The following is a 26,500-nucleotide window of genomic DNA, read 5'->3' on the forward strand; positions in this document are numbered from 1 at the left end:
TGTGTGTGTGTGTGTTACATTTATGTGTGTGTGTGTGTGTGTGTGTGTGTGTGTGTGTGTGTGTGTGTTATTGTGTGTGTGTGTGTGTGTGTGTGTCTCACGTTGCTGTAGATGTGCTGCAGTGTGTCTCTGGCGTTGGGGACGGACAGGTCGGTGTTCATGACGAACCTCAGTCCACTGGGAGTCTCGTAGTAATGGAGACGATATTTACTGGTTTGAAAGGACAAGAAGCCGTCCTTCCTGAGGACACACACGCCGCTAAGGACCACAGACACACAGGCAGGGACACAGATGGACGGACAGAAAGACAGACAGTAGTTGCCGTGAAGGATACATGTCCAGAGGAGACATCTTACTGACGAACGATCGGATGGAGAACAGCATCCCGTACATCAGCTTAAACTCCTGAAGACACGCCGAGACGGACAGAGACACATGAGACGGACAGAGACACACAGAGACGGACAGAGACACGCCGAGACGGACAGAGACACACAGAGATGGACAGAGACACGCAGAGACAGACAGAGACACAGAGAGATGGACAGAGACACACAGAGACACGCAGAGACAGACAGAAACACGCCAAGACGGACAGAGACACGCAGAGACGGACAGAGGCACACAGAGATGGACAGAGACGCACAGAGAGATGGACAGAGACGGACAGAGACACACAGAGATGGACAGAGACACAGAGAGACAGACAGATGAATGTTAATATTTGACTTTGATGTTATTTGACAGTTTTTGTTTTTCACTTTATTGTGTTAATGATTTTAATGTATTTTAGTTATTTAACTGTTTTATATTTACTTTATTGTTTTTATTACTCTATTGTGTTTTTATCATTTTTATTATCAACATTGTTATTTTATTTTTGTGTGTAAATTATGTTATTGTCTTTGTGTTATTTGACTGTTTTTATTATTTGATTGTATATTTTTTAAAATCACAATATTTTACTTTCTTTTGTGTTATTGTTTTACTGTGTTGTTTTCTTTTTTTTTACATTTTTTATAGTTTTATTGTTTTTTATTTTAATGTTTTATTTACTTTATTTTATTGTTTCATGTTTTTGATATTTTCATTGTGTTTCATTATTTTATTATTTATTTTCTTACTATATTTTTATTCCCCTGTAGTGTCTTTTAAATTATTTTAAGAATTTACCCGTGTCTTTATAATGATTTTATTGATTTTTATTGTTTTATTTTTATAATTTAAATATGTTTTATAGTTTTTTATTATTTACCTGTGTTTTTATATTGAATTTGCTGTATTTTATTGTTTCTTTTTCATTATTTACCTGTGTTTTTATATTGAATTTATTGTATTTTATTGTTTCTTTTTCATTATTTACCTGTGTTTTTATATTGAATTTATTGTATTTTATTGTTTTTCATTATTTACCTGTGTTTTATATTGAATTTATTGTATTTTATTGTTTCTTTTTCATTGTTTACCTGTGTTTTATATTGAATTTATTGTATTTTATTGTTTCTTTTTCATTATTTACCTGTGTTTTTCTATTAAATTTATTGTGTTTTATTGTTTCTTTTTCATTATTTACCTGTTTTATATTGAATTTATTGTATTTTATTATTTCTTTTTCATTATTTACCTGTGTTTTTCTATTAAATGTATTGTATTTTATTGTTTTTCATTATTTACCTGTGTTTTGTATTAAATTTATTGTATTTTATTGTTTCTTTTTCATTATTTACCTGTGTTTTTATATTAAATTTATTGTATTTTATTGTTTTTCATTATTTACCTGTGTTTTATATTGAATTTATTGTATTTTATTGTTTTTCATTGTTTACCTGTGTTTTATATTGAATTTATTGTATTTTATTGTTTCTTTTCATTATTTACCTGTGTTTTATATTGAATTTATTGTATTTTATTGTTTTTCATTATTTACCTGTGTTTTATATTGAATTTATTGTATTTTATTGTTTTTCATTATATACCTGTGTTTTTGTATTGAATTTATTGTATTTTATTGTTTTTCATTATTTACCTGTGTTTTTGTATTGAATTTATTGTATTTTATTGTTTCTTTTTCATTGTTTACCTGTGTTTTTCTATTAAATTTATTGTGTTTTATTGTTTCTTTTTCATTATTTACCTGTGTTTTATATTGAATTTATTGTATTTTATTGTTTCTTTTTCATTATTTACCTGTGTTTTTGTATTGAATTTATTGTATTTTATTGTTTCTTTTTCATTATTTACCTGTGTTTTATATATTGAATTTATTGTATTTTATTGTTTTTCATTATTTACCTGTGTTTTATATTGAATTTATTGTATTTTATTGTTTCTTTTTCATTATTTACCTGTGTTTTTGTATTGAATTTATTGTATTTTATTGTTTTTTTTTCATTATTTACCTGTGTTTTTCTATTAAATTTATTGGATTTTATTGTTTTTCATTATTTACCTGTGTTTTATATTGAATTTATTGTATTTTATTGTTTCTTTTTCATTATTTACCTGTGTTTTTGTATTGAATTTATTGTATTTTTTCTTTTTCATTATTTACCTGTGTTTTTGCATTGAATTTATTGTATTTTATTGTTTTTCATTATTTACCTGTGTTTTATATTGAATTTATTGTATTTTATTGTTTTTCATTATTTACCTGTGTTTTATATTGAATTTATTGTATTTTATTGTTTCTTTTTCATTATTTACCTGTGTTTTTGTATTGAATTTATTGTATTTTATTGTTTCTTTTTCATTATTTACCTGTGTTTTATATTGAATTTATTGTATTTTATTGTTTTTTATTATTTACCTGTGTTTTTATATTGAATTTATTGTATTTTATTGTTTTTTATTATTTACTTGTGTTTTTTATTGAATTTATTGTATTTTATTGTTTCTTTTTCATTATTTACCTTTGTTTTTCTATTAAATTTATTGTATTTTATTGTTTTTCATTATTTACCTGTGTTTTATATTGAATTTATTGTATTTTATTGTTTCTTTTTCATTATTTACCTGTGTTCTATATTGAATTTATTGTATTTTATTGTTTCTTTTTCATTATTTACCTGTGTTTTCTATTAAATTTATTGTGTTTTATTGTTTCTTTTTCATTATTTACCTGTGTTTTATATTGAATTTATTGTATTTTATTGTTTTTCATTATTTACCTGTGTTATATATTGAATTTATTGTATTTTATTGTTTTTCATTATTTACCTGTGTTATATATTGAATTTATTGTATTTTATTGTTTTTCATTATTTACCTGTGTTTTTGTATTGAATTTATTGTATTTTATTGTTTCTTTTTCATTATTTACCTGTGTTTTTGTATTGAATTTATTGTATTTTATTTTTTCTTTTTCATTATTTACCTGTGTTTTATATTGAATTTATTGTATTTTATTGTTTCTTTTTCATTATTTACCTGTGTTTTATATTGAATTTATTGTATTTTATTGTTTCTTTTTCATTGTTTACCTGTGTTTTATATTGAATTTATTGTATTTTATTGTTTCTTTTTCATTATTTACCTGTGTTTTTCTATTAAATTTATTGTGTTTTATTGTTTCTTTTTCATTATTTACCTGTGTTTTATATTGAATTTATTGTATTTTATTGTTTTTCATTTTTTACCTGTGTTTTTATATTGAATTTATTGTATTTTATTGTTTCTTTTTCATTATTTACCTGTGTTCTATATTGAATTTATTGTATTTTATTGTTTCTTTTTCATTATTTACCTGTGTTTTTGTATTAAATTTATTGTATTTTATTGTTTTTCATTATTTACCTGTGTTTTATATTGAATTTATTGTATTTTATTGTTTCTTTTTCATTATTTACCTGTGTTTTTCTATTAAATTTATTGTGTTTTATTGTTTCTTTTTCATTATTTACCTGTGTTTTATATTGAATTTATTGTATTTTATTGTTTCTTTTTCATTATTTACCTGTGTTTTTGTATTGAATTTATTGTATTTTATTGTTTTTTTTTCATTATTTACCTGTGTTTTTCTATTAAATTTATTGTATTTTATTGTTTTTCATTATTTACCTGTGTTTTATATTGAATTTATTGTATTTTATTGTTTTTTTTTCATTATTTACCTGTTTTTTTCTATTAAATTTATTGTATTTTATTGTTTTTCATTATTTACCTGTGTTTTATATTGAATTTATTGTATTTTATTGTTTCTTTTTCATTATTTACCTGTGTTTTATATTGAATTTATTGTATTTTATTGTTTCTTTTTCATTATTTACCTGTGTTTTATATTGAATTTATTGTATTTTATTGTTTTTTATTATTTACCTGTGTTTTTTGTATTGAATTTATTGTATTTTATTGTTTCTTTTTCATTATTTACCTGTGTTTTTGTATTGAATTTATTGTATTTTATTGTTTCTTTTTCATTATTTACCTTTGTTTTTCTATTAAATTTATTGGATTTTATTGTTTTTCATTATTTACCTGTGTTTTATATTGAATTTATTGTATTTTATTGTTTCTTTTTCATTATTTACCTGTGTTTTTGTATTGAATTTATTGTATTTTATTGTTTTTTTTCATTATTTACCTGTGTTTTTCTATTAAATTTATTGTATTTTATTGTTTTTCATTATTTACCTGTGTTTTATATTGAATTTATTGTATTTTATTGTTTCTTTTTCATTATTTACCTGTGTTTTTCTATTAAATTTATTGTGTTTTATTGTTTCTTTTTCATTATTTACCTGTGTTTTATATTGAATTTATTGTATTTTATTGTTTCTTTTTCATTATTTACCTGTGTTTTATATTGAATTTATTGTATTTTATTGTTTCTTTTTCATTATTTACCTGTGTTTTATATTGAATTTATTGTATTTTATTGTTTTTCATTATTTACCTGTGTTTTTGTATTGAATTTATTGTATTTTATTGTTTCTTTTTCATTATTTACCTGTGTTTTTGTATTGAATTTATTGTATTTTATTGTTTCTTTTTCATTATTTACCTGTGTTTTTCTATTAAATTTATTGTATTTTATTGTTTTTCATTATTTACCTGTGTTTTATATTGAATTTATTGTATTTTATTGTTTCTTTTTCATTATTTACCTGTGTTCTATATTGAATTTATTGTATTTTATTGTTTCTTTTTCATTATTTACCTGTGTTTTTCTATTAAATTTATTGTGTTTTATTGTTTCTTTTTCATTATTTACCTGTGTTTTATATTGAATTTATTGTATTTTATTGTTTTTCATTATTTACCTGTGTTTTTATATTGAATTTATTGTATTTTATTGTTTTTCATTATTTACCTGTGTTATATATTGAATTTATTGTATTTTATTGTTTTTCATTATTTACCTGTGTTATATATTGAATTTATTGTATTTTATTGTTTTTCATTATTTACCTGTGTTTTTGTATTGAATTTATTGTATTTTATTGTTTTTCATTATTTACCTGTGTTTTATATTGAATTTATTGTATTTTATTGTTTTTCATTATTTACCTGTGTTTTATATTGAATTTATTGTATTTTATTGTTTTTCATTATTTACCTGTGTTTTATATTGAATTTATTGTATTTTATTGTTTCTTTTCATTATTTACCTGTGTTTTCTATTTAATTTATTTTATTTTATTTTTTCTTTTTCATTATTTACCTGTGTTTTATATTGAATTTATTGTATTTTATTGTTTCTTTTTCATTATTTACCTGTGTTTTTGTATTGAATTTATTGTATTTTATTGTTTCTTTTTCATTGTTTACCTGTGTTTTATATTGAATTTATTGTATTTTATTGTTTTTCATTGTTTACCTGTGTTTTATATTGAATTTATTGTATTTTATTGTTTTTCATTGTTTACCTGTGTTTTTGTATTGAATTTATTGTATTTTATTGTTTCTTTTCATTGTTTACCTGTGTTTTATATTGAATTTATTGTATTTTATTGTTTCTTTTTCATTATTTACCTGTGTTTTATATTGAATTTATTGTATTTTATTGTTTCTTTTTCATTGTTTACCTGTGTTTTATATTGAATTTATTGTATTTTTTTGTTTTTCTTTTTTTACCTGTGTTTTTGTATAGAATTTATTGTATTTTATTGTTTCTTTTTCATTATTTACCTGTGTTTTATATTGAATTTATTGTATTTTATTGTTTCTTTTTCATTATTTACCTGTGTTTTATATTGAATTTATTGTATTTTATTGTTTCTTTTTCATTGTTTACCTGTGTTTTTGTATTGAATTTATTGTATTTTATTGTTTCTTTTTCATTGTTTACCTGTGTTTTTGTATTGGATTTATTGTATTTTATTGTTTCTTTTTCATTATTTACCTGTGTTTTATATTGAATTTATTGTATTTTATTGTTTCTTTTTCATTATTTACCTGTGTTTCTATATTGAATTTATTGTATTTTATTGTTTCTTTTTCATTGTTTACCTGTGTTTTATATTGAATTTATTGTATTTTATTGTTTTTCATTATTTACCTGTGTTTTTGTATTGAATTTATTGTATTTTATTGTTTCTTTTTCATTATTTACCTGTGTTTTATATTGAATTTATTGTATTTTATTGTTTCTTTTTCATTATTTACCTGTGTTTTTGTATTGAATTTATTGTATTTTATTGTTTTTCATTGTTTACCTGTGTTTTTGTATTGAATTTATTGTATTTTATTGTTTTTCATTATTTACCTGTGTTTTATATTGAATTTATTGTATTTTATTGTTTCTTTTTCATTATTTACCTGTGTTTTTGTATTGAATTTATTGTATTTTATTGTTTCTTTTTCATTATTTACCTGTGTTTTTGTATTGAATTTATTGTATTTTATTGTTTCTTTTTCATTATTTACCTGTGTTTTTGTATTGAATTTATTGTATTTTATTGTTTTTCATTATTTACCTGTGTTTTATATTGAATTTATTGTATTTTATTGTTTCTTTTTCATTATTTACCTGTGTTTTTGTATTGAATTTATTGTATTTTATTGTTTCTTTTTCATTATTTACCTGTGTTTTTGTATTGAATTTAATGTATTTTATTGTTTTTCATTATTTACCTGTGTTTTATATTAAATTTATTGTATTTTATTGTTTCTTTTTCATTATTTACCTGTGTTTTATCCTCTCACCTCCTCTTTGGAGATTCCCGCCTGCTTCTTGCGGTTCCACTCCTGATAATACAAACAGCTGCCGTTGCGGTCAAAGATGTACAAGTTATGAACCGTCATCTGAAAAACAAAGAATAAAAAACAAGAATTTTGATGTAAAAGTTATTTTCATGATTTAAAGCGTCACTGACGCGTTCAGACCACGTGATCAATATTCTGCCGATAATCGATAGGTATCGGCTCCGGCTGATTCCGGTGTGCCGAACCGAAGCTGAGTCCTGGAGGATCGACGGCAGCTGGAAATACGCGCGTGTCGCTTTGACTTTTTTGTGGTTTTGCTGTTGAAGTAAAATGAAGCGTTTTTCAGACGGACTCTGGTCCTCCGCGCACCACACGGACTCAGACTCCGCTAAACGTCGGTTCAGCACAAACGTTTGACAGAGAGCAGATTAAATAACTGTTACAAAGAGGCGTTTGCGTTTAAACGCGTTAAATTCAGCGTTTAGTTGAATTTGCAGGAGATATTTTACGGAGCAGCAGCGATGTTTACCTTCTCTTCCGGTTCCCTCCAGAGCTCAGGACCCCGCCGCAGGGCTGTCCGCTGATATGCCAGAACGAAACTTATTTTTGCGGAGTTTTATAAATTCGTATCTGACTCAGAGTTTCGAGATTAAACCGCAGACTGAGGAATAAAATGTCGTTTCGTGTTTTCGGTGTTTCTGTGTGGTTTTAATGACTCACAGACGGCGGTAAAAGTCCCGCCTCTCAGCTCAGCCGCAAACACAGAGACAAGATGGCGGCAGCAGCGTCCATGATGCCGAACTTCGGGCTCAACATTTCTTCTAAAAACGACCTGATTCCGGACTGGACCCGCGAGGAAGTCAGCACCGGGGTGAGTCCAGGGGTGCTGGGACCGGGGCGGAGCGGATCGGGCCCGGTTCTGGTCCCGGGGAGAGTTAAAAACCCGGAAACCGCCGCTGAATGAGACAGCACTTCTTCACGGAGCTAAAGGCGGCTAACGGCTAACTGTTGGTTACAAGGCGAGAATTAACCGAACCGAACCGGACCGGACCAGTCCCGGCCCTGGTTCGGGTCCCGGAGGCGGTTTAAAAGTCTCCGGGACTGACCGTGTCCGATGATGGACTCCGCGGGTTAACGTGGCTGCAAACGGCTGCAGACGAAGAGAAACAGCGGCTGTCCGATAATGGAAGCAGCGGTGATTCTGTCTGATTAAAAAACGAATTAATCTGCTGTCCTTGAAAACCTGGAACAGTCATGGAATATGCAAATAGTAATTCCAGGCCTTGAAACATTTGGGTCAAAGTAAATATACACTGAAGGTTTTGGAAAGTCCTGGAATTCAAATTCACAAACCTGAATAATGTCGCATGATGTGTTCAAGGACCGTCGGAAGTTTTTAGTCTCTGATGATAAATTGGGCCTTTTTGGGTTTTTGGTTTTTTTTTTAAAGGAATCGTGTCTCCCAGCAGCTGTCCCTAAAAATGTGTTTCCTCCAAAAATATTTGAAAGATTTAAAAAAAGGACAAGAAAAGAAAAAGGGACAAAAGTTTAAGGGAAAGTAAGAAAATGTCCATTTTTTCTCTTATTATTCAGATGTAACCCTGAAGTCATCTGTCTCTCTGTCTCTGTCTCTCTCTCTGTCTCCCTGTCTCTGTCTCTCTGTCTCTCTGTGTCTCTGTGTCTCTGTCTCTGTCTCTGTGTCTGTCTCTGTCTCTCTGTCTCCGTGTCTCTGTCTCTCTCTCTCTCTGTGTCTCTGTCTCTGTCTGTGTCTCTGTCTCTGTGTCTCTGTCTCTGTCTCTCTGTCTCCGTGTCTCTGTCTCTCTCTCTCTCTGTGTCTCTGTCTCTGTCTGTCTCTGTGTCTCTGTCCCTGTCTCTCTGTCTCTGTGTCTGTGTCTCTGTCTCTGTGTCTGTGTCTCTGTGTCTGTGTCTCTGTCTCTCTGTCCCCCTGTCTCTGTCTCTCTGTCTCTCTGTCTCTGTGTCTCTGTCTCTGTGTCTGTCTCTGTGTCTCTCTCCCTGTCTCTGTGTCTCTGTGTCTCTGTCTCTGTCTCTGTGTCTGTGTCTCTGTCTCTCTGTCCCCCTGTCTCTGTCTCTGTCTCTCTGTCTCTGTGTCTCTGTCTCTGTCTCTCTGTCTCTCTGTCTCTGTCTCTCTGTCTCTGTGTCTCTGTCTCTGTGTCTGTCTCTGTGTCTCTCTCTCTCTCTCTGTGTCTCTGTCTCCCTGTCTCCGTGTCTCTGTCTCTCTCTCTCTCTGTGTCTCTGTCTCTGTCTCTGTCTGTGTCTCTGTCTCTGTCTCTGTCTCTCTGTGTCTGTGTCTCTGTCTCTGTGTCTGTGTCTCTGTCTCTGTGTCTCTGTCTCTCTGTCTGTGTCTCTGTCTCTGTGTCTCTGTGTCTCTGTGTCTGTGTCTCTGTCTCTCTGTCTCTGTCTCTGTCTCTCTGTGTCTGTGTCTCTGTCTCTGTGTCTCTGTCTCTGTCTCTCTGTCTGTGTCTCTGTGTCTCTGTCTCTCTGTCTCTCTGTGTCTCTGTGTCTCTGTCTTTGTCTCTTTGTCTCCCTGTCTCTGTCTCTGTGTCTCTGTCTCTGTCTCTCTCAGACCACCATCATGGCGGTGGAGTACGATGGAGGAGTTGTGATCGGCGCCGACTCTCGAACCACCACAGGGTACCAGACTGAAGACGTCTTTCTGTCCAATTAAACTCTGAACATGAAGTAAACTCTCACTAAAACCTCTCTGTCCCTCTGTCTCTGTCTCTGTCTGTCCCTCTGTCTCTGTCTGTCCCTCTGTTTCTGTCTCTGTCTGTCCCTCTGTCTCTGTCTCTGTCTCTGTCTGTCTCTCTGTCTCTGTCTCTGTCCCTCTGTCTCTGTCTCTCTATCTGTCTCTCTCTCTCTGTCTGTCCCTCTGTCTCTGTCTCTGTCTCTCTGCCTGTCCCTCTGTTTCTGTCTCTGTCTGTCCCTCTGTCTCTGTCTCTGTCTGTCCCTCTGTCTCTGTCTGTCCCTCTGTCTCTGTCTCTGTCTGTCCCTCTGTCTCTGTCTCTGTCTCTGTCCCTCTGTCTCTGTTCCTCTGTCTGTCCCTCTGTCTCTGTCTGTCCCTCTGTTTCTGTCTCTGTCTGTCCCTCTGTCTCTGTCCCTCTGTTTCTGTCTCTGTCTGTCCCTCTGTCTGTCCCTCTCTCTCTGCCTCTGTCTGTCCCTCTCTCTCTGTCTCTGTCTCTGTCTGTCCCTCTCTCTCTGTCTCTGTCTCTGTCTCTGTCCCTCTCTCTCTGTCTCTGTCCCTCTCTCTCTCTGTCTCTGTCTCTGTCTCTGTCTGTCCCTCTCTCTCTGTCTCTGTCTCTGTCTGTCCCTCTCTCTCTGTCTCTGTCCCTCTCTCTCTGTCTCTGTCTCTGTCTGTCCCTCAGAGCGTACATCGCCAACAGAGTCACGGACAAACTGACTCCGATCCACGACCGGATCTTCTGCTGCAGGTCAGTTTGAAATCAATATTTCTAAAATAATTTCCAAAGAAACAGAATAAAATAAAAAAAATAAAACCAGAATAAAATAAATAATAAAAATATAAAAACTGAATAAAATAAATAATAAAAATATAAAACCAGAATAAAATAAATAATAAAAAAATAAAACCAGAATAAAATAAATAATAAAAATATAAAACAGAATAAAATAAATAATAAAAATATAAAACCAGAATAAAATAAATAATAAAAAAATAAAACCAGAATAAAATAAATAATAAAAATATAAAACAGAATAAAATAAATAATAAAAATATAAAACCAGAATAAAATAAATAATAAAAAAATAAAACCAGAATAAAATAAATAATAAAAAAATAAAACCAGAATAAAATAAATAATAAAAATATAAAAACTGAATAAACTAAATGAATAAACGTGTAAATCCAGAATGAAATGAATAAAAGTGTGAGCCCAGAATAAAGGTGTGTCTGTGAAACCTGCCGCGTTCTCGGCTGCAGGCCTTGAAACATTTGGGGCAAAGTAAATATACACTGAAGGTTTTGGAAAGTCCTTGAATTCAAATTCACAAACCTGAATAATGTCGCACGATGTGTTCAAGGACCGTCGGAGCAGAACTCAGAACCTTTTGGGAATAAAATGTTGAGCTCCTCAGGAACTCTTTTCAAAAACCTTTAAATTCATTTTGTTTTATTTTATTATAAAATACTTTTTAAAAATAAAACAAACTTTGGGAACTTTTTGGAGCTCAGAAGACTTAAAAAATTTGAGAATTTTTTCTGAGGAACCTTTTAGGACGTTTTCAGGAGAACCTTTAAACTTTAGAACCTCTAAATAAAAAACCGTAAAGTCGTTCTGCGTTCTGAGGGAACAGCGAGGGAACCTGCAGAACTCACCGACTCTCTCCGTGTTCCTGCTGCAGGTCCGGATCAGCTGCTGACACCCAGGCCATCGCTGACGTGGTCACCTACCAGCTGGGCTTCCACAGGTAACACACACACACACACACACACACACACGCTGAACACACACACACTGAACACACACACACACTGAACACACACACACACACACACACGCTGAAAACACACACACACTGAACACACACACACACACACTGAACACACACACACACACACACACACACACACACACACACACACACACACTGAACACACACACACACGCTGAACACACACACACTGAACACACACACACACACACACTGAACACACACACACACACACAGAACACACACACACACACACACACACACACACACACACACACTGAACACACACACACACACACACACGCAGAACACACACACACACACACACACACGCTGAACACACACACACACACGCTGAACACACACACACACACACGCTGAACACACACACACTGAACACACACACACACACACACACACACACACACACACTGAACACACACACACACAACACACACACACACACACACACACACACACAACACACACACACACACACACACACTGAACACACACACACACACACACGCTGAACACACACACACACACACACACACACACACACTGAACACACACACACACACACACACACACTGAACACACACACACACACGCTGAACACACACACACTGACCACACACACACACCCCGAACACACACACACACTGAACACACACACACTGAACACACACAGACACACACACACACTGAACACACACAGACACACACACACACACACACACACACACACTGAACACACACACACACACACACACACACACACACACACACACACACACACACACACACACACACACACACACACACACACTGAACACACACACACACACACACACACACAAAACACTAAACACACACACACACACACACACACACACACACACACACACACACACACACACACACACACACTGAACACACACACACACACACACACACACACACACACACTGAACACACACACACACACACTGAACACACACACACTGAACACACACACACACACACGCTGAACACACACACACACACACACACTGAACACACACACACACACACACACTGAACACACACACACACGCTGAACACACACACACACACACACACTGAACACACACACACTGAACACACACACACACACACACACACACGCAACACACACACACACACACAGACCACACACCCACACACACACACACACACACGCTGAACACACACACACACACACACACTGAACACACACACACACACACTGAACACACACACACACACACTGAACACACACACACACACACACCCAGAACACACACACACACACATGCTGAACACACACACACACACACGCTGAACACACACACACACACACACACACACACACACACGCTGAACACACACACACACACACACACACACACACGCTGAACACACACACACACACACACACACACTGAACACACACACACACACACACACACACACACACACACACACACACACACACACACACTGAACACACACACACACACACACTGAACACACACACACTGAACACACACACACACTGAACACACTCACTGAACACACCCACACTCAACACACACACACACACACACACACACACACACACTGAACACACACACACACACACTGAACACACACACACACACACACCAAACACACACACACACACTGAACACACACACACGCACACACACACACGCTGAACACACACTCACTGAACACACACACACACACACCGAACACACACACACACACACTCAACACACACACACACACACACACACACTGAACACACACACACACACACACACACACACACACACACACACTGAACACACACACACACACACACACACACACACACACTGAACACACGCTGAACACACACACACACACACACACTCTCACTCACACACTCTTACCTGTGTGTTTGGCCCCGCCCCCAGCATCGAGCTGGACGAGCCCCCGTTGGTGGAGACGGCCGCCAATCTGTTCCGAGCGAGCTGCTACCGCTACAGAGAGGAGCTGACGGCCGGGATCCTGGTGGCCGGATGGGACCGCCGCAAGGGGGGACAGGTACCTCACCTGTCCATCTGTCCTTCTGTCCGTCCATCTGTCCTTCTGTCCTTCTGTCCTTCTGTCCGTCTGTCCGTCCGTCTGTCCATGTGTTATAAGAAGAAAAAATGTAAAAATATTTAATTTCAAAATCGTCCCAAAAATCAAAGGAATACGATTGCCCCAAAAAACCATAACTGCAAAAGTATTTTATTTTTAACAAATTGTTCAAAGTTTTTTGAGAAAAGAACTTTTAAAGGTTAAATAATTTCTAAAAATTTTCCTTTAAAACAATTTTTTAAAGAAACCTTTTTTTTTCTTTAAAAGTTTTTGGTGATTTGTTTAAGAACGTTTTTCCTTTTTTTGTTTTAACTTTTGCTGACTCACGAAAATAATGTGTGTGTGTGTGTGTGTTTGTGCGTGTGTGCGCGCGCGTGCGTGCGTATGTGTGTGTGTCAGGTGTACTGCGTGCCCATCGGGGGGATGTTGGTGCGTCAGCCCGTGGCGGTGGGCGGCAGCGGCAGCTCCTACATCTACGGCTTCATGGACTCGAACTACAAACCCGGACTGACCCGAGACCAGTGCCTGGAGATCACTGCTGCAGGTACACGCTGCTGCTGCAAGGCATGCTGGGACCTGCAGTCCACCACTGTCTGCTCACCTGTCTCACATGTCTCACCTGTCTCTGCGTGTCTGTGTGTCTCAGCTCTGTCTCTGGCGATGGAGAGGGACGGCTCCAGCGGCGGCGTCATCAGACTGGCGAGCATCTCTGAGGACGGAGTGGAGAGACGAGTCATACTGGGAAACCAGCTGCCCAAATTCTCCACACACTGAACACACACACACACACACACACTGAACACACACACACACACACACACACACTCTCACACACACACACACACACACACACACACAGTGCTGTGTCAACATGTCCACTTGATGTTGTTAATAAAGTTTCAATCTGTTTTTGTTGTTTTCTTCTTTTAACCCTTTAAAGACTGTTTTGTCTCATTTTAGTCTCTTTTCTTCTTCCTGTTGTGATAACTGTGTGTGTGTTGATGCATGTGTCCTAAATGTAGTCCAGATTGTGTATTTGAGTGTAATCAGTGAATTTGCAGCTCAGCTCCTACAATAAGTCTAAAATACACTGTGGAAACTAAATAGTTACATTCAGACTGTTCAGGTCCAAAAATGCTCCATTGAAACCCATTCAAACTGACATTTTTGATCCCACAGCCATCAGAGCAGAAAAACAGGACTTGTATTATTTCTGGGTGTCATTCTGGGCTTTTGACTCTGAATTTGTCATTTTGACTATTTTCCACCTGATGAGGTCATTTTGACCATATTTGGCATATGGAGGAAATACATGCTATTTCCACTAGGTGACCTGTCACAGTCAATGTAGCTGCTGATCACTGACATATCCCAGACTGTCAGCAGCTACACTCACACACTGACATATCCCAGACTGTCAGCAGCTACACTCACACACTGACATATCCCAGACTGTCAGCAGCTACACTCACACACTGACATATCCCAGACTGTCAGCAGCTACACTCACACACTGACATATCCCAGACTGTCAGCAGCTACACTCACACACTGACATATCCCAGACTGTCAGCAGCTACACTCACACACTGACATATCCCAGACTGTCAGCAGTTACACTCACACACTGACATATCCCAGACTGTCAGCAGCTACACTCACACACTGACATATCCCAGACTGTCAGCAGCTACACTCACACACTGACATATCCCAGACTGTCAGCAGCTGCACTCACACACTGAGGAGGAGGAGACTGACATCACTCACATTTATTACCTGAAAACATGGTGACATCACGACAGAAAACTGACATTTAAAGGGTTAAAATTCTGCAAATGAATGAATATTAGATGTTTATGATGAGGACTGATGTTGGTTAAAAACAAACTCGGTAAAAGTAGAAAATCACTTAATGTTTAATATTTTTAAAGCTTGATGTGAAGGATGTTTTGTGTGATATTAAATATGAAATAAGTATTAATACTATAATATTAATATTTAGGGTTAAATGGAGGGCTCTGCAGTTTGAGCTCAGCACAGACAATCAGCTGATTGATCAATAACAGATGAATCAATAACAGATTAACTCTTTGTGGTTCAGAGTTTAAGTGCTGCAGTGAGTTGAATCATCCAGCAGGTGTCGCCGTCAGCCTGCAGGTGTGTGAGGGGTTAAACATGTTACATGTAACACGTCTGACACGTGAATGGACCTTTATATTAAACATACAAGATCATAAACACAGATGACATTAACCCTTTGATCCTGAGACAGGACACGACCCAAAATCACCAAGAACGAGCGACGACAAAATCACCGAAAATTTACTACGAAGGAAAAACATTTTGTTAGAAAAATGTGCAAAATCTTTTCTTAAAATTCACCAAAATAATTTCAATTTTTTTACGAGTTGCTAAAAAACTTTGAGGACACAAAAATGTTGACAATTTTTATTTTTATTATTACTACAAGTAATAGTACTAATATTAGTATAAGTATTAGTGTGTGTGTGTGTGTGTGTGTGTGTGTGTTCAGACTTTAATCTGTCACGTGTTGGACAGATGTTCTTCACATCTACAACATGATTATCACACACACTCACACACACACACACACACACTCACACACACTCACACACACTCACACACTCACACACACACACACACACACACACAACCTGTTTCGTGTCCTTGGCGGCCAATGAGATGACCAAGAATAAGGTGTGACCTTTGACCTGGACTCATTTCACAGAGGTCAAAGGCTAAAGCTGCCTCACACACACACACACACACACACACACACACACACACTGATGACACACAGCTTTTAACTCATTCAGGGCTGTGGGGTTTTGTGACTCTATCAAAAGCTACAATGGATGATGAAGTTTGGTGATTTTTGATTTCACCTTTAGGTTTGAAAGCATATTTTTCTTAAAAAAAAAAAATTCCATAAAGTTTTAAAGAAAAAGTTTTTTTTAAAATACCAAATTTTAAAAGGGAAAACACTGCAACGATTTGAAGAGAAAAAAACTCTTTAAAAAAATAAATTCACTTCAACTGTTTTAAAGAAAAAAAAATGAAAAAAACCATATTGCCAACTTTTTTTCAAAAATCATCAAAAAAATAAATAAATCACCAAAAAGTTTGAAATGAAAAAATAAATCACCAAAAGTCAGAAAAAAAGAAAAGAAACACCAAAATGTTATAAAAACAAATATTCTGAGGCGATACGTTTTCCTCCAGAGGACCAGACGACCTCAGTGACGTCATCAACAATCAGCCGCAACGAGTCTGTCAAAAAATATATATTTTTATAAGTTATTCAGAGTCAAAGTCAAACTCAGAGTCAAAGTTAAACTCAGAGTCAAAGTTAAACTCAGAGTCAAAGTCAAACTCAGAGTCAAAGTCAAACTCAGAGTCAAAGTCAAACTCAGAGTCAAAGTTAAACTCAGAGTCAAAGTCAAACTCAGAGTCAAAGTTAAACTCAGAGTCAAAGTTAAACTCAGAGTCAAAGTCAAACTCAGAGTCAAAGTCAAACTCAGAGTCAAAGTCAAACTCAGAGTCAAAGTCAAACTCAGAGTCAAAGTCAAACTCAGAGTCAAAGTCAAACTCAGAGTCAAAGTTAAACTCAGAGTCAAAGTTAAACTCAGAGTCAAAGTCAAACTCAGAGTCAAAGTCAAACTCAGAGTCAAAGTTAAACTCAGAGTCAAAGTTAAACTCAGAGTCAAAGTCAAACTCAGAGTCAAAGTCAAACTCAGAGTCAAAGTCAAACTCAGAGTCAAAGTTAAACTCAGAGTCAAAGTCAAACTCAGAGTCAAAGTCAAACTCAGAGTCAAAGTCAAACTCAGAGTCAAAGTTAAACTCAGAGTCAAAGTTAAACTCAGAGTCAAAGTCAAACTCAGAGTCAAAGTCAAACTCAGAGTCAAAGTCAAACTCAGAGTCAAAGTCAAACTCAGAGTCAAAGTCAAACAGACACAGCAAAAAAAGAACAAAAAAAAGTTCCTCAGACCAACGACAGAAAAAACTCAGCGAATTAGACCTCAGACTGCTGATTACACACCTGATACACACATACTGTGTGTGTGTGTGTGTGTGTGTGTGTGTGTGTGTGTGTGTGTGTGTGTGTATTTGTGTGTGTGTGTGAATCGTTGGAATAATGTTGTGACAGTCAGTCAGCTGCTGCAAACACACACACACACACACACACACACACACACACACACACACACACACACACACACACACACAGAACCCTTTTCCAGGACCTTTCCAGGATTCTTCCAGGACCCCCTCAGAGAGCCTAAATCAGACAGACAGCCTGTCGCCATGGTAATGATCACACTTGTCAATCAGCAGGTGATCTGTCAGCTGATAGGCCGACAGGCTGACAACTCACTTCCCCCCCGACCTGCTGATGACCTCACACACACACACACACACACACACACACACACACACACACACACACACACACACACACACACACAGACACACACAGTAACAGGATCTTGATCTTCAGTCTTTTGAAGGTTGTAACCTGTTACTGTGTGTGTGTGTATATGTACCCACATGTGTAGAGTTGCAGGCTGAGAGTTTCTGCAGAACAAGACACACACACACACACACACACACACACACACACACACACAAACACACAAACACACAGGCGCACGCACATGCACACATACACACGTGCGCACACTCTCTTTAAAAAATGTTTTTCTTTTTTTTTCTGTCAATTTTTTTGTGAATCTGAAAGTTTCTTTTCTTAAATGTTGGTGATTTTTTAACGACTTCCAAACCTGCAGATCCACAAGTTTAGAGTTCACGTTTTCTGTGAAAATAAAAAATTAAATTAAAAAATTGTGGTTTTATTTATTTATTTTTTTTACAAAAAAAAAAATTATAAAATTTTGTATGTTTTTATTTAAATAATTTTTTTCTGCAAATAATTTTCTCGTCTTTACGTAACCTCTCTGCAGGAGGTTCTACGCCGTCCTGAACCTTTAGGTTCTGACAGTCACGGATAAACCTGCAGGAGGACCTGTAGGAGGGTCTGCAGGAGGACCTGTAGGAGGACCTGCAGGAGGACCTGCAGGAGGGTCTGCAGGAGGGTCTGTAGGAGGACCTGCAGGAGGGTCTGCAGGAGGATCTGCAGGAGGACCTGCAGGAGGACCTGCAGGAGGACCTGCAGGAGGATCTGTAGGAGGGTCTGCAGGAGGGTCTGCAGGAGGACCTGCAGGAGGATCTGTAGGAGGGTCTGCAGGAGGATCTGCAGGGGGATCTGTAGGAGGATCTGTAGGAGGGTCTGCAGGAGGGTCTGCAGGAGGATCTGCAGGAGGATCTGCAGGAGGATCTGCAGGGGGATCTGTAGGGGGATCTGTAGGAGGACCTGCAGGAGGACCTGCAGGGGGATCTGCAGGAGGACCTGCAGGAGGGTCTGCAGGAGGATCTGCAGGAGGATCTGTAGGAGGGTCTGCAGGAGGGTCTGCAGGAGGATCTGCAGGAGGACCTGTAGGAGGACCTGCAGGAGGGTCTGCAGGAGGATCTGCAGGAGGACCTGCAGGAGGACCTGCAGGAGGACCTGCAGGAGGATCTGTAGGAGGGTCTGCAGGAGGGTCTGCAGGAGGACCTGTAGGAGGACCTGCAGGAGGGTCTGCAGGAGGATCTGCAGGAGGACCTGCAGGAGGACCTGCAGGAGGACCTGCAGGAGGATCTGTAGGAGGGTCTGCAGGAGGGTCTGCAGGAGGGTCTGCAGGAGGATCTGCAGGGGGATCTGTAGGAGGATCTGTAGGAGGGTCTGCAGGAGGGTCTGCAGGAGGATCTGCAGGAGGATCTGCAGGAGGATCTGCAGGGGGATCTGTAGGGGGATCTGTAGGAGGACCTGCAGGAGGACCTGCAGGGGGATCTGCAGGAGGACCTGCAGGAGGGTCTGCAGGAGGATCTGCAGGAGGATCTGTAGGAGGGTCTGCAGGAGGGTCTGTAGGGGGATCTGTAGGAGGACCTGCAGGAGGATCTGCAGGAGGATCTGCAGGAGGATCTGCAGGGGGGTCTGTAGGGGGATCTGTAGGAGGACCTGCAGGAGGATCTGCAGGGGGGTCTGTAGGGGGATCTGTAGGAGGACCTGCAGGAGGATCTGTAGGAGGACCTGTAGGAGGGTCTGCAGGAGGGTCTGCAGGAGGATCTGCAGGAGGACCTGCAGGAGGACCTGCAGGAGGATCTGCAGGAGGACCTGTAGGAGGGTCTGCAGGAGGGTCTGCAGGAGGACCTGTAGGAGGGTCTGCAGGAGGGTCTGCAGGAGGATCTGCAGGAGGACCTGCAGGAGGACCTGCAGGAGGGTCTGCAGGAGGGTCTGTAGGAGTTGGTGGTTGACAGGAGTTTCCAGGAGTCCTTGAGGAGGTCTCAGGGGGTTCTGAGGAGGTTCAAGAGGTCCTTGAAGAGTTTCCAGGGTGGTGCTGGTATGTTGGAGGTCAGGAGGTTTGGAAAATGTTAAACTGGAAAAATCACACACAATGGTTCAACACACACACACACTTAAAACCAGAGCACACACACACACACAGTGAAAATACACACATTAAACACACACACACATACACACACACACACACACACACACAGTGAAAATACACACATACACACACACGTATGGAGGCACTTCAGAGCTGATCGTCCTGGAGAGAGAGACACAGAACAGGAGGGCGGCCAAATCTGTCTGAGTGTCTCACACACACACACACACACACACACACACACACACTGAACACACACACACACACACTGAACACACACACACACACACACACACACACACACACACACACACACACACACACACACACCCAACACACACACACACACACACACACACACATACACACATACACACTAGAGGTAAGATCTTAAGCCCGAGTCCGAGCCCGTCGGGCCAAAATATCAATGATTACGTTCGGGTCGGGCCGGGCTTCTCTCTCGTTAGAGATATAAATGTTTATTGAACATGCATCTTACAGTCTTGTTTAACTGGGAGAATTCGTTACAAAAGACAGGCTTTAATTTGTTATCATTATGCACAGGCATCTTCATAAATGTGGTCACACAAATCACAACCAGTCCCTTTTCCCGGAGCAGTGCTCTGTCCGGGTCTGACCGACGCATCCCCTCCCTTTCCTCCTCCTCCTGAGTCCTCACAAATAAAATCTAAAATTTCGGGTTTGTTTCGGGCTCGGGCCTGCAAATCAAGTTAATTGATCGGGCTCGGGCCGGGTCGGGCTGTAATACCCGCGGAGCGGTCGGGTCGGGCGGGATTTTTTAGGCCCGATCTTACCTCTAATACACACACACATACACACACACACACACATCCACACATCCACACACACATACACACACACACACACACACTCCTCCAGATGAAACTCAAACCTTGAGTTTCTTGGCTTCTCTGCCAACAATGTGCTCATTAAAGTGAAATAACATGCTGAAATGTTCCTTCCTATACATCACACACACACACACACACACACACTCAACACACACACACACACACACACTGAACACACACACACACACACACACACACACACACACACACACACTGAACACACACACACACACACACACACACACACACACACACACTGAACACACACACACACACACACACACACACTGAACACACACACACACACACACACACACACACACACACACACACACACACACACACACACACTGAACACACGCCACACACTGAACACACACAACACACACACACAACACACACACACACACACACACACACACACACACACACACACACACACACACACACACACACACACACACACACACACACACACACACACACACTGTGTGTGTCTACGCTGTAAAACTCTGGTGGTTTTTATAAAAAATAAAAACTTGTTCCTCAAACAGTTCACAACGTCTGGAAATTATTTAAGAGACGAGGAGGAGAGGAGGAGGAGGAGAGGAGGAGAGAGGATGAAAGGAGGAGAGGAGGAAGAGGAGGAGGAGAGGAGGAGGAGGAGAGGAGGAGAGAGGAGAGGAGGAGGGAGGAGGAGGAAGAGGGAGGGGAGGAGGAGGAGAGAGGAGAGAGGAGGAGGAGGAGAGAAGGAAGAGGAGGAGAGAGGAGGAGGAGAGAGGAGAGGAGGAGAGGAGGAGGAGAGAGGAGGAGGAAGAGGGAGGGGAGGAGGAGAGGAGGAGAGAGGAGGAGGAAGAGGAAGGAGAGGAGGAGGAGAGGAGGAGGAAGAGGAAGGAGAGAGGAGGAGAGGAGGAGGAGAGAGGAGGAGGAAGAGGGAGGGGTGGAGGAGAGAGGAGGAGGAGAGGAGGAGACGTTTGAGGTGTAATCCAGCTGTTTCTCAGCTGTTTGTTTGTTGAAATTTTCTTTGTGCAGCTTCAGACCGACAGACAGTTTGGAGACATGTGATTGGACGGGACGGCTCATCTTTAATGTGATTGGCTGACAGACTGACCGGCTTCAGGTTGGATGTTTGGTCGTGACGTCAGATCTTTGAAATATAAACACAGATCTTTTTTTGTTCTTTTAGTTTCTTTACAAAATGAACGACGTGCGTAAAAAAACAATAATCTCCTTTTCTGCTTCAGACATGATCAAACATCAGGTACAAAAAGTGCTAAAATACAAAAACATCAGCGGCTCTACAGTCCAGTATTTCTTGTTTAGTCCTCAAACCTGAGACTGTTCCCGAACTCGCAGATTTTAAAGACTTCTTGAAAAGGTTTTGTTTCCTGTCAAATCATTTTATGAGTCCGTGGAAAACCGTCGTCTTCGTCTAAAGTGGTTTTGTTTCAGGAGGTTGAAACTGAAATGATCAAAAGTGAAAGTCCACAAGAAACGTTAACCGACGTGAATAAGTCCATCCGGATCGCCGATTCTGGACCAAACCTCAGTCTTTTACCAAACCTTTGACAGTCCTCAGTGGTTAGTGTTTGATTTTAAGGACGGATTTCAGGTTTCGTCTCACTTTAAGGTTTAAAAACATTTCTCGATCCGTCAGAACGGATCGAGGACTTAGGCTCAATAAAATCCACTGAAGTACTTTTACAACAATGAAATCCTCCGTACGTGGACCTTAGCCACAGTTTACGAAACTCTTTGTCCTTCTGAGAGCTCTAAAATGTGACGTAAATATTCCCCAAATCTTCCCGACAGTCTCCCGGCGTTCCAGGGAATTCCATCACCTGAAGAATCACATTAATCTGGATAAAAACTTGACGACGTCCTGGAAAGATTTCCACAGAAGTCTTGAATCTCAAGGAATCACAAAGATTTCTTCAAAAGGTTCACCGTTGTTTTCTGAGGCCATCCCATAATATTCCTTACAGATAATGATGAGTATGATAATGAAACTGTACTTCAACACGTCCACGAGTCACAACATGAATCCCTTACAGACGTCCCGGTGTCCCGCCGGTAAATATTCCCACATTTATGGAGATTACCGGACCGTCTTTTCGGAATTCTTGTGAATTTGTTCCAATTATTCCAAAACTTCCTTCAGCTCGTCCTTAAAAAGTCCACAAAAAATGTTCAGGCACGACTAAAATCTTGTCGGTCGTCCCTGTTCGTCTTTCGGTTCTTGGCAGTCGTAGTGGCAGCAGTTTGGGAACTTGAGTTTGGCTGATTCTGTAACGGGTTTCATTGGTGCATGACGAGGACAAATTTAAAGCGTTCGTCGTTTTTTAATTCCAGAAGAGTCCAGAAGAGATTAGAGTTTAGTCCTCCATGCAGCAGCGCAGGAAGAACCTGATACGCCCTGAAAACCAGAACCAACCTGGTGTTTCTGAGTGACCGACAGCGTGGGAACCAATCCCAGCTCTGCTTTCATGCAGTGGGAGGGGCTTTGTGAAGACTGCAGGGGGGGCAGGTACATCACGCGTCTGTCCAATCAGAGTCCTCCTACGTCCCCGCTGTGCTCAAAGCTGATTGGCCAGTGAGTCCAGGATTTAGAGTTTTCCTGAGCAATGGAGGACTGATGTGGTCTAACATGGCAGGGGACGCCCTGAGAGGTGTGGTCAACTCTGTCCTCAGCTCCGATTGGTCAGATTATCAAGGTAGGCGGAGTCTTAATGCACCTGAGTCAAAACCCGTACGTTTGTCATTTAGAGTTACGACTGAACGTCACAGCTCCGTCTCACCTCTCACTGATCCAACCACCAGAAGGCGGAGTCTCCTCAGGCTTTCTGATTGGTCCAGAGGTTCGGTGGCCAGTAAAAACTGTCGGTGTCGTCCTGAGTGTGATGGTTTTTGGCAGTGCGGCAGGGCAGGGCTGGGATTGGTCAGTAGAGAAGGGTGGGCGGGGCTTTGTGTATCCTGAGCGTCTGGATGGAAGAAAGGATTTTCTTTTGGTGGCCGGCGAGGGTCACGCCCACTCTGAGCAGGTCGCTATGGAAACAGAGAGACGGTTTGAAGAACCAAAACAAACATCTGAACCAGTGTGAACTCTCCATGACCTGGAAAAAGTGCTTAAATTTTGCTTTTTAAATTTGCGACTTTTTAAGTAGTTTTGTATTTGTATGTTTTTTGTTTTTAACCTTTTCTCTTTTTCCCTGGACAGTTCCCTCTGGATTAAAAAAAAAAAAAAATCACTAAATCTATTTATTTCTTGCATGTTGTTAAAGTCCGGGTGAAGTGATAATTAAACGTGTTCTGAGTTTGTCACATCACAGAAAGATTAAACACCTGACCAAATCTGAATGACCAAAAAAATCGCAAAGTATTAAAAAGGTCTTAAAATCGTGAAGAAACGCTCAGTATTCTCTGATCTGAAACGCTGGGGGCGTGTCCGCTGGAGGAGCGGAGGCCACGCCCATTCACGGGACTATGCTAATGACGCTGATGGTTTTTATACCGCCTCGTGGTCGGGGGCGGGGCCATGCTGAGTGTAGCTCCAGTGCGTCATGAGATACGGTTTCAGGCCCAAACAGTCGAGCGTCTAACTCCACAGTTCAGTACTTTAAAGTAAAGATCTTTGAAACATGATTCAACAATCAGCTTCCAACATTTACAAAGTGTTTGGAAACAAAACTCTGAACTCACTTTACCGGACTTTAAACGGTTTTTTAAGGAAATCAAGAAGACAAAAGGTTGAAGAAGACAAACTGCGGGACTTTTGTTCAGCGCTGACTGCCGTGTGAATTTATCACGTGTAACATGACGTGTTTGCGTGTCGTACTCGGTGTTGAGCTGCGAGACGACGTCCAGGCTGCTGAATCCGGCCTGCAGGAAGCTCTGCTCGTAACGCTCCATCTTTATGGCTCGCAGCCACTCAGAGACCGAACCGCAGGCCGACAGAGGAGGGGGGACACGCTGGTCCAACAGGGGCTGGGACGCACTGAGGGACGGACACAGAGAGACAGCGTTCAGACACATTCTTAACAACAGATCTCCAGGACTTTTCCAGGACTTTTCAGCAAATTTTAATGACCAAACACTCTCTGAAACGTCCGTCGTCACGATATGATGTTTTTTTATAATACGTTTAATACATTCTTTAAAAGAACGAATGAACTGAACAGGATCAGGACTGAATATGTCAATGTAACTTAGGGACTGTTGGTTATTTATGAAATGGGAGAGGGTGGTGCAAAAAGGAGGAGTTATTTTTTAGAGGAGTTATATTTTTTTTAAATATTGGGAGGGACTGTAGGATTTAGGGGAAGGTCTTCAAAAACATTTTGCCTTTGTTTTGTTTTTTCATCATTGAAAAATGATGTTTTTTATTCTGTATATATATTATATTATATTTTATTATTTTTTTATTTTTTCTGATCGTGATTTTTTCTTTAAAATTCTTGGCGTTTTTTTAAAAAAGAAAAAGCTTTTTGTTGTTGTTAGACAGGTTTGTGAAACAAAATTCCATGACTTTTCCAAAACAATCTGGGGTTATTTCATTTTCCAAAATTTTTCCAGTCCTGGAAATTACTATTTGCAAATTCCAGGACTTTTCCAGGTTTTCCACGTCCATAAGGACCCTGCAGAGACAGGATTTGTCTTCACTCTGAGCTCCAGGAATTTGACTCACTCTGCACACATGTAAACAACATGTCTGTGTAAACACACACACACACACACACACACACACACACACACACACACACACACACACACACACACACACACACACACACACACACCCTGGCAGCCTGTCCCTCTCTCCTGGGATTGGCTGCTTCGCCTCCTCACCTTCGTCCTTCCTGGAGCGTCACCTTCAGGGAGGCGGGGTTTCGGATCAGCCTGTCGAGCGACGCCACCACGTCGCAGAACCTCGGCCGATTGGCTCGTTCCTTCTGCCAGCAGTCCAGCATGAGCGCGTGCAGGGAGGCGGGGCACTCCGGCGGCGGCGGCAGCCGGTAGTCCTGCTCGATGGCGTTGATCACCTAACGGAGAGAGAAGTTTTGAGGAAACATGCCTCCCAGAGAAATTTATAAAAAGAAAAGAAAACTCAATATATATAAAAATCAGCCAATAATTTTAAAGAAAAAAAATCACTTAAAGTTTATAAAAAGAGAAAAAAAGTTGCCAAAACATAACTTCCAAATCCGTTTTCTTAAGAAGAATTAAGAGAAAATTAAAAGAAGAAAACAATTTTCCAAAAATGAATAATAAATAATAATGATATTAAACAAATCTAAATAATGAAATTGTGTTTCTTGATACGTTTTTATTTCAGTTGTTCAGTTT

General features: G+C 38.8%; 3 protein-coding genes across 5 annotated transcripts in view; 1 reads left to right on the forward strand and 2 right to left on the reverse strand.

Annotated features, from left to right (window-relative positions):
- The window catches only part of trappc1 (trafficking protein particle complex subunit 1), an 8,583-nt gene extending 772 nt beyond the window's left edge, over positions 1-7,811 (reverse strand). Inside the window, exons 1-4 of the mRNA XM_088074079.1 lie at positions 7,673-7,811; positions 7,144-7,242; positions 335-405; positions 102-240 (exon numbers count right to left, since the gene is read on the reverse strand). Coding sequence (XP_087930205.1) covers positions 102-240; positions 335-405; positions 7,144-7,242 — 309 coding nt within the window. The 5' untranslated portion in view covers positions 7,673-7,811. The remainder of the gene's footprint in view (positions 1-101; positions 241-334; positions 406-7,143; positions 7,243-7,672) is intronic.
- Positions 7,812-7,858: 47 nt separating this feature from the next.
- On the forward strand, positions 7,859-14,679 carry psmb6 (proteasome 20S subunit beta 6). The gene is made up of 7 exons (XM_088074078.1): positions 7,859-8,014; positions 9,728-9,795; positions 10,527-10,592; positions 11,527-11,592; positions 13,602-13,731; positions 14,170-14,314; positions 14,417-14,679. Exons 1-7 carry the CDS (start codon positions 7,916-7,918, stop codon positions 14,542-14,544), a joined length of 702 nt encoding a protein of 233 aa, XP_087930204.1. The 5' UTR covers positions 7,859-7,915; the 3' UTR covers positions 14,545-14,679.
- Positions 14,680-22,222: 7,543 nt separating this feature from the next.
- Positions 22,223-26,500, reverse strand: part of ephb4b (eph receptor B4b) — a 30,874-nt gene continuing 26,596 nt past the window's right edge. For 2 of the 3 annotated variants that reach the window (XM_088073107.1, XM_088073106.1), the window contains exons 19-21: positions 26,003-26,196; positions 24,993-25,151; positions 22,223-24,202 (exon numbers count right to left, since the gene is read on the reverse strand). In XM_088073107.1, the coding sequence (XP_087929233.1) occupies positions 24,097-24,202; positions 24,993-25,151; positions 26,003-26,196 (459 nt within the window). In that variant the 3' untranslated portion in view covers positions 22,223-24,096. The remainder of the gene's footprint in view (positions 24,203-24,992; positions 25,152-26,002; positions 26,197-26,500) is intronic. The other variant, XM_088073108.1, reaches the window with a different exon arrangement.

The sequence above is a fragment of the Plectropomus leopardus genome, chromosome 23, assembly GCF_026936395.1.
Source record: "Plectropomus leopardus strain MGB_pleo_1.0 chromosome 23, ASM2693639v1, whole genome shotgun sequence".
Lineage (NCBI taxonomy): Eukaryota > Metazoa > Chordata > Actinopteri > Perciformes > Serranidae > Plectropomus > Plectropomus leopardus.

Bases quoted from the DNA above. Each gene is read 5' to 3' on its own strand.
- psmb6 (XM_088074078.1), top strand. From the start codon at position 7,916: ATGGCGGCAGCAGCGTCCATGATGCCGAACTTCGGGCTCAACATTTCT. The intron at 13,732-14,169 runs GTACCTCACCTG...TGTGTGTGTCAG, and splicing joins ACCGCCGCAAGGGGGGACAG to GTGTACTGCGTGCCCATCGG. The intron at 14,315-14,416 runs GTACACGCTGCT...TGTGTGTCTCAG, and splicing joins CCTGGAGATCACTGCTGCAG to CTCTGTCTCTGGCGATGGAG.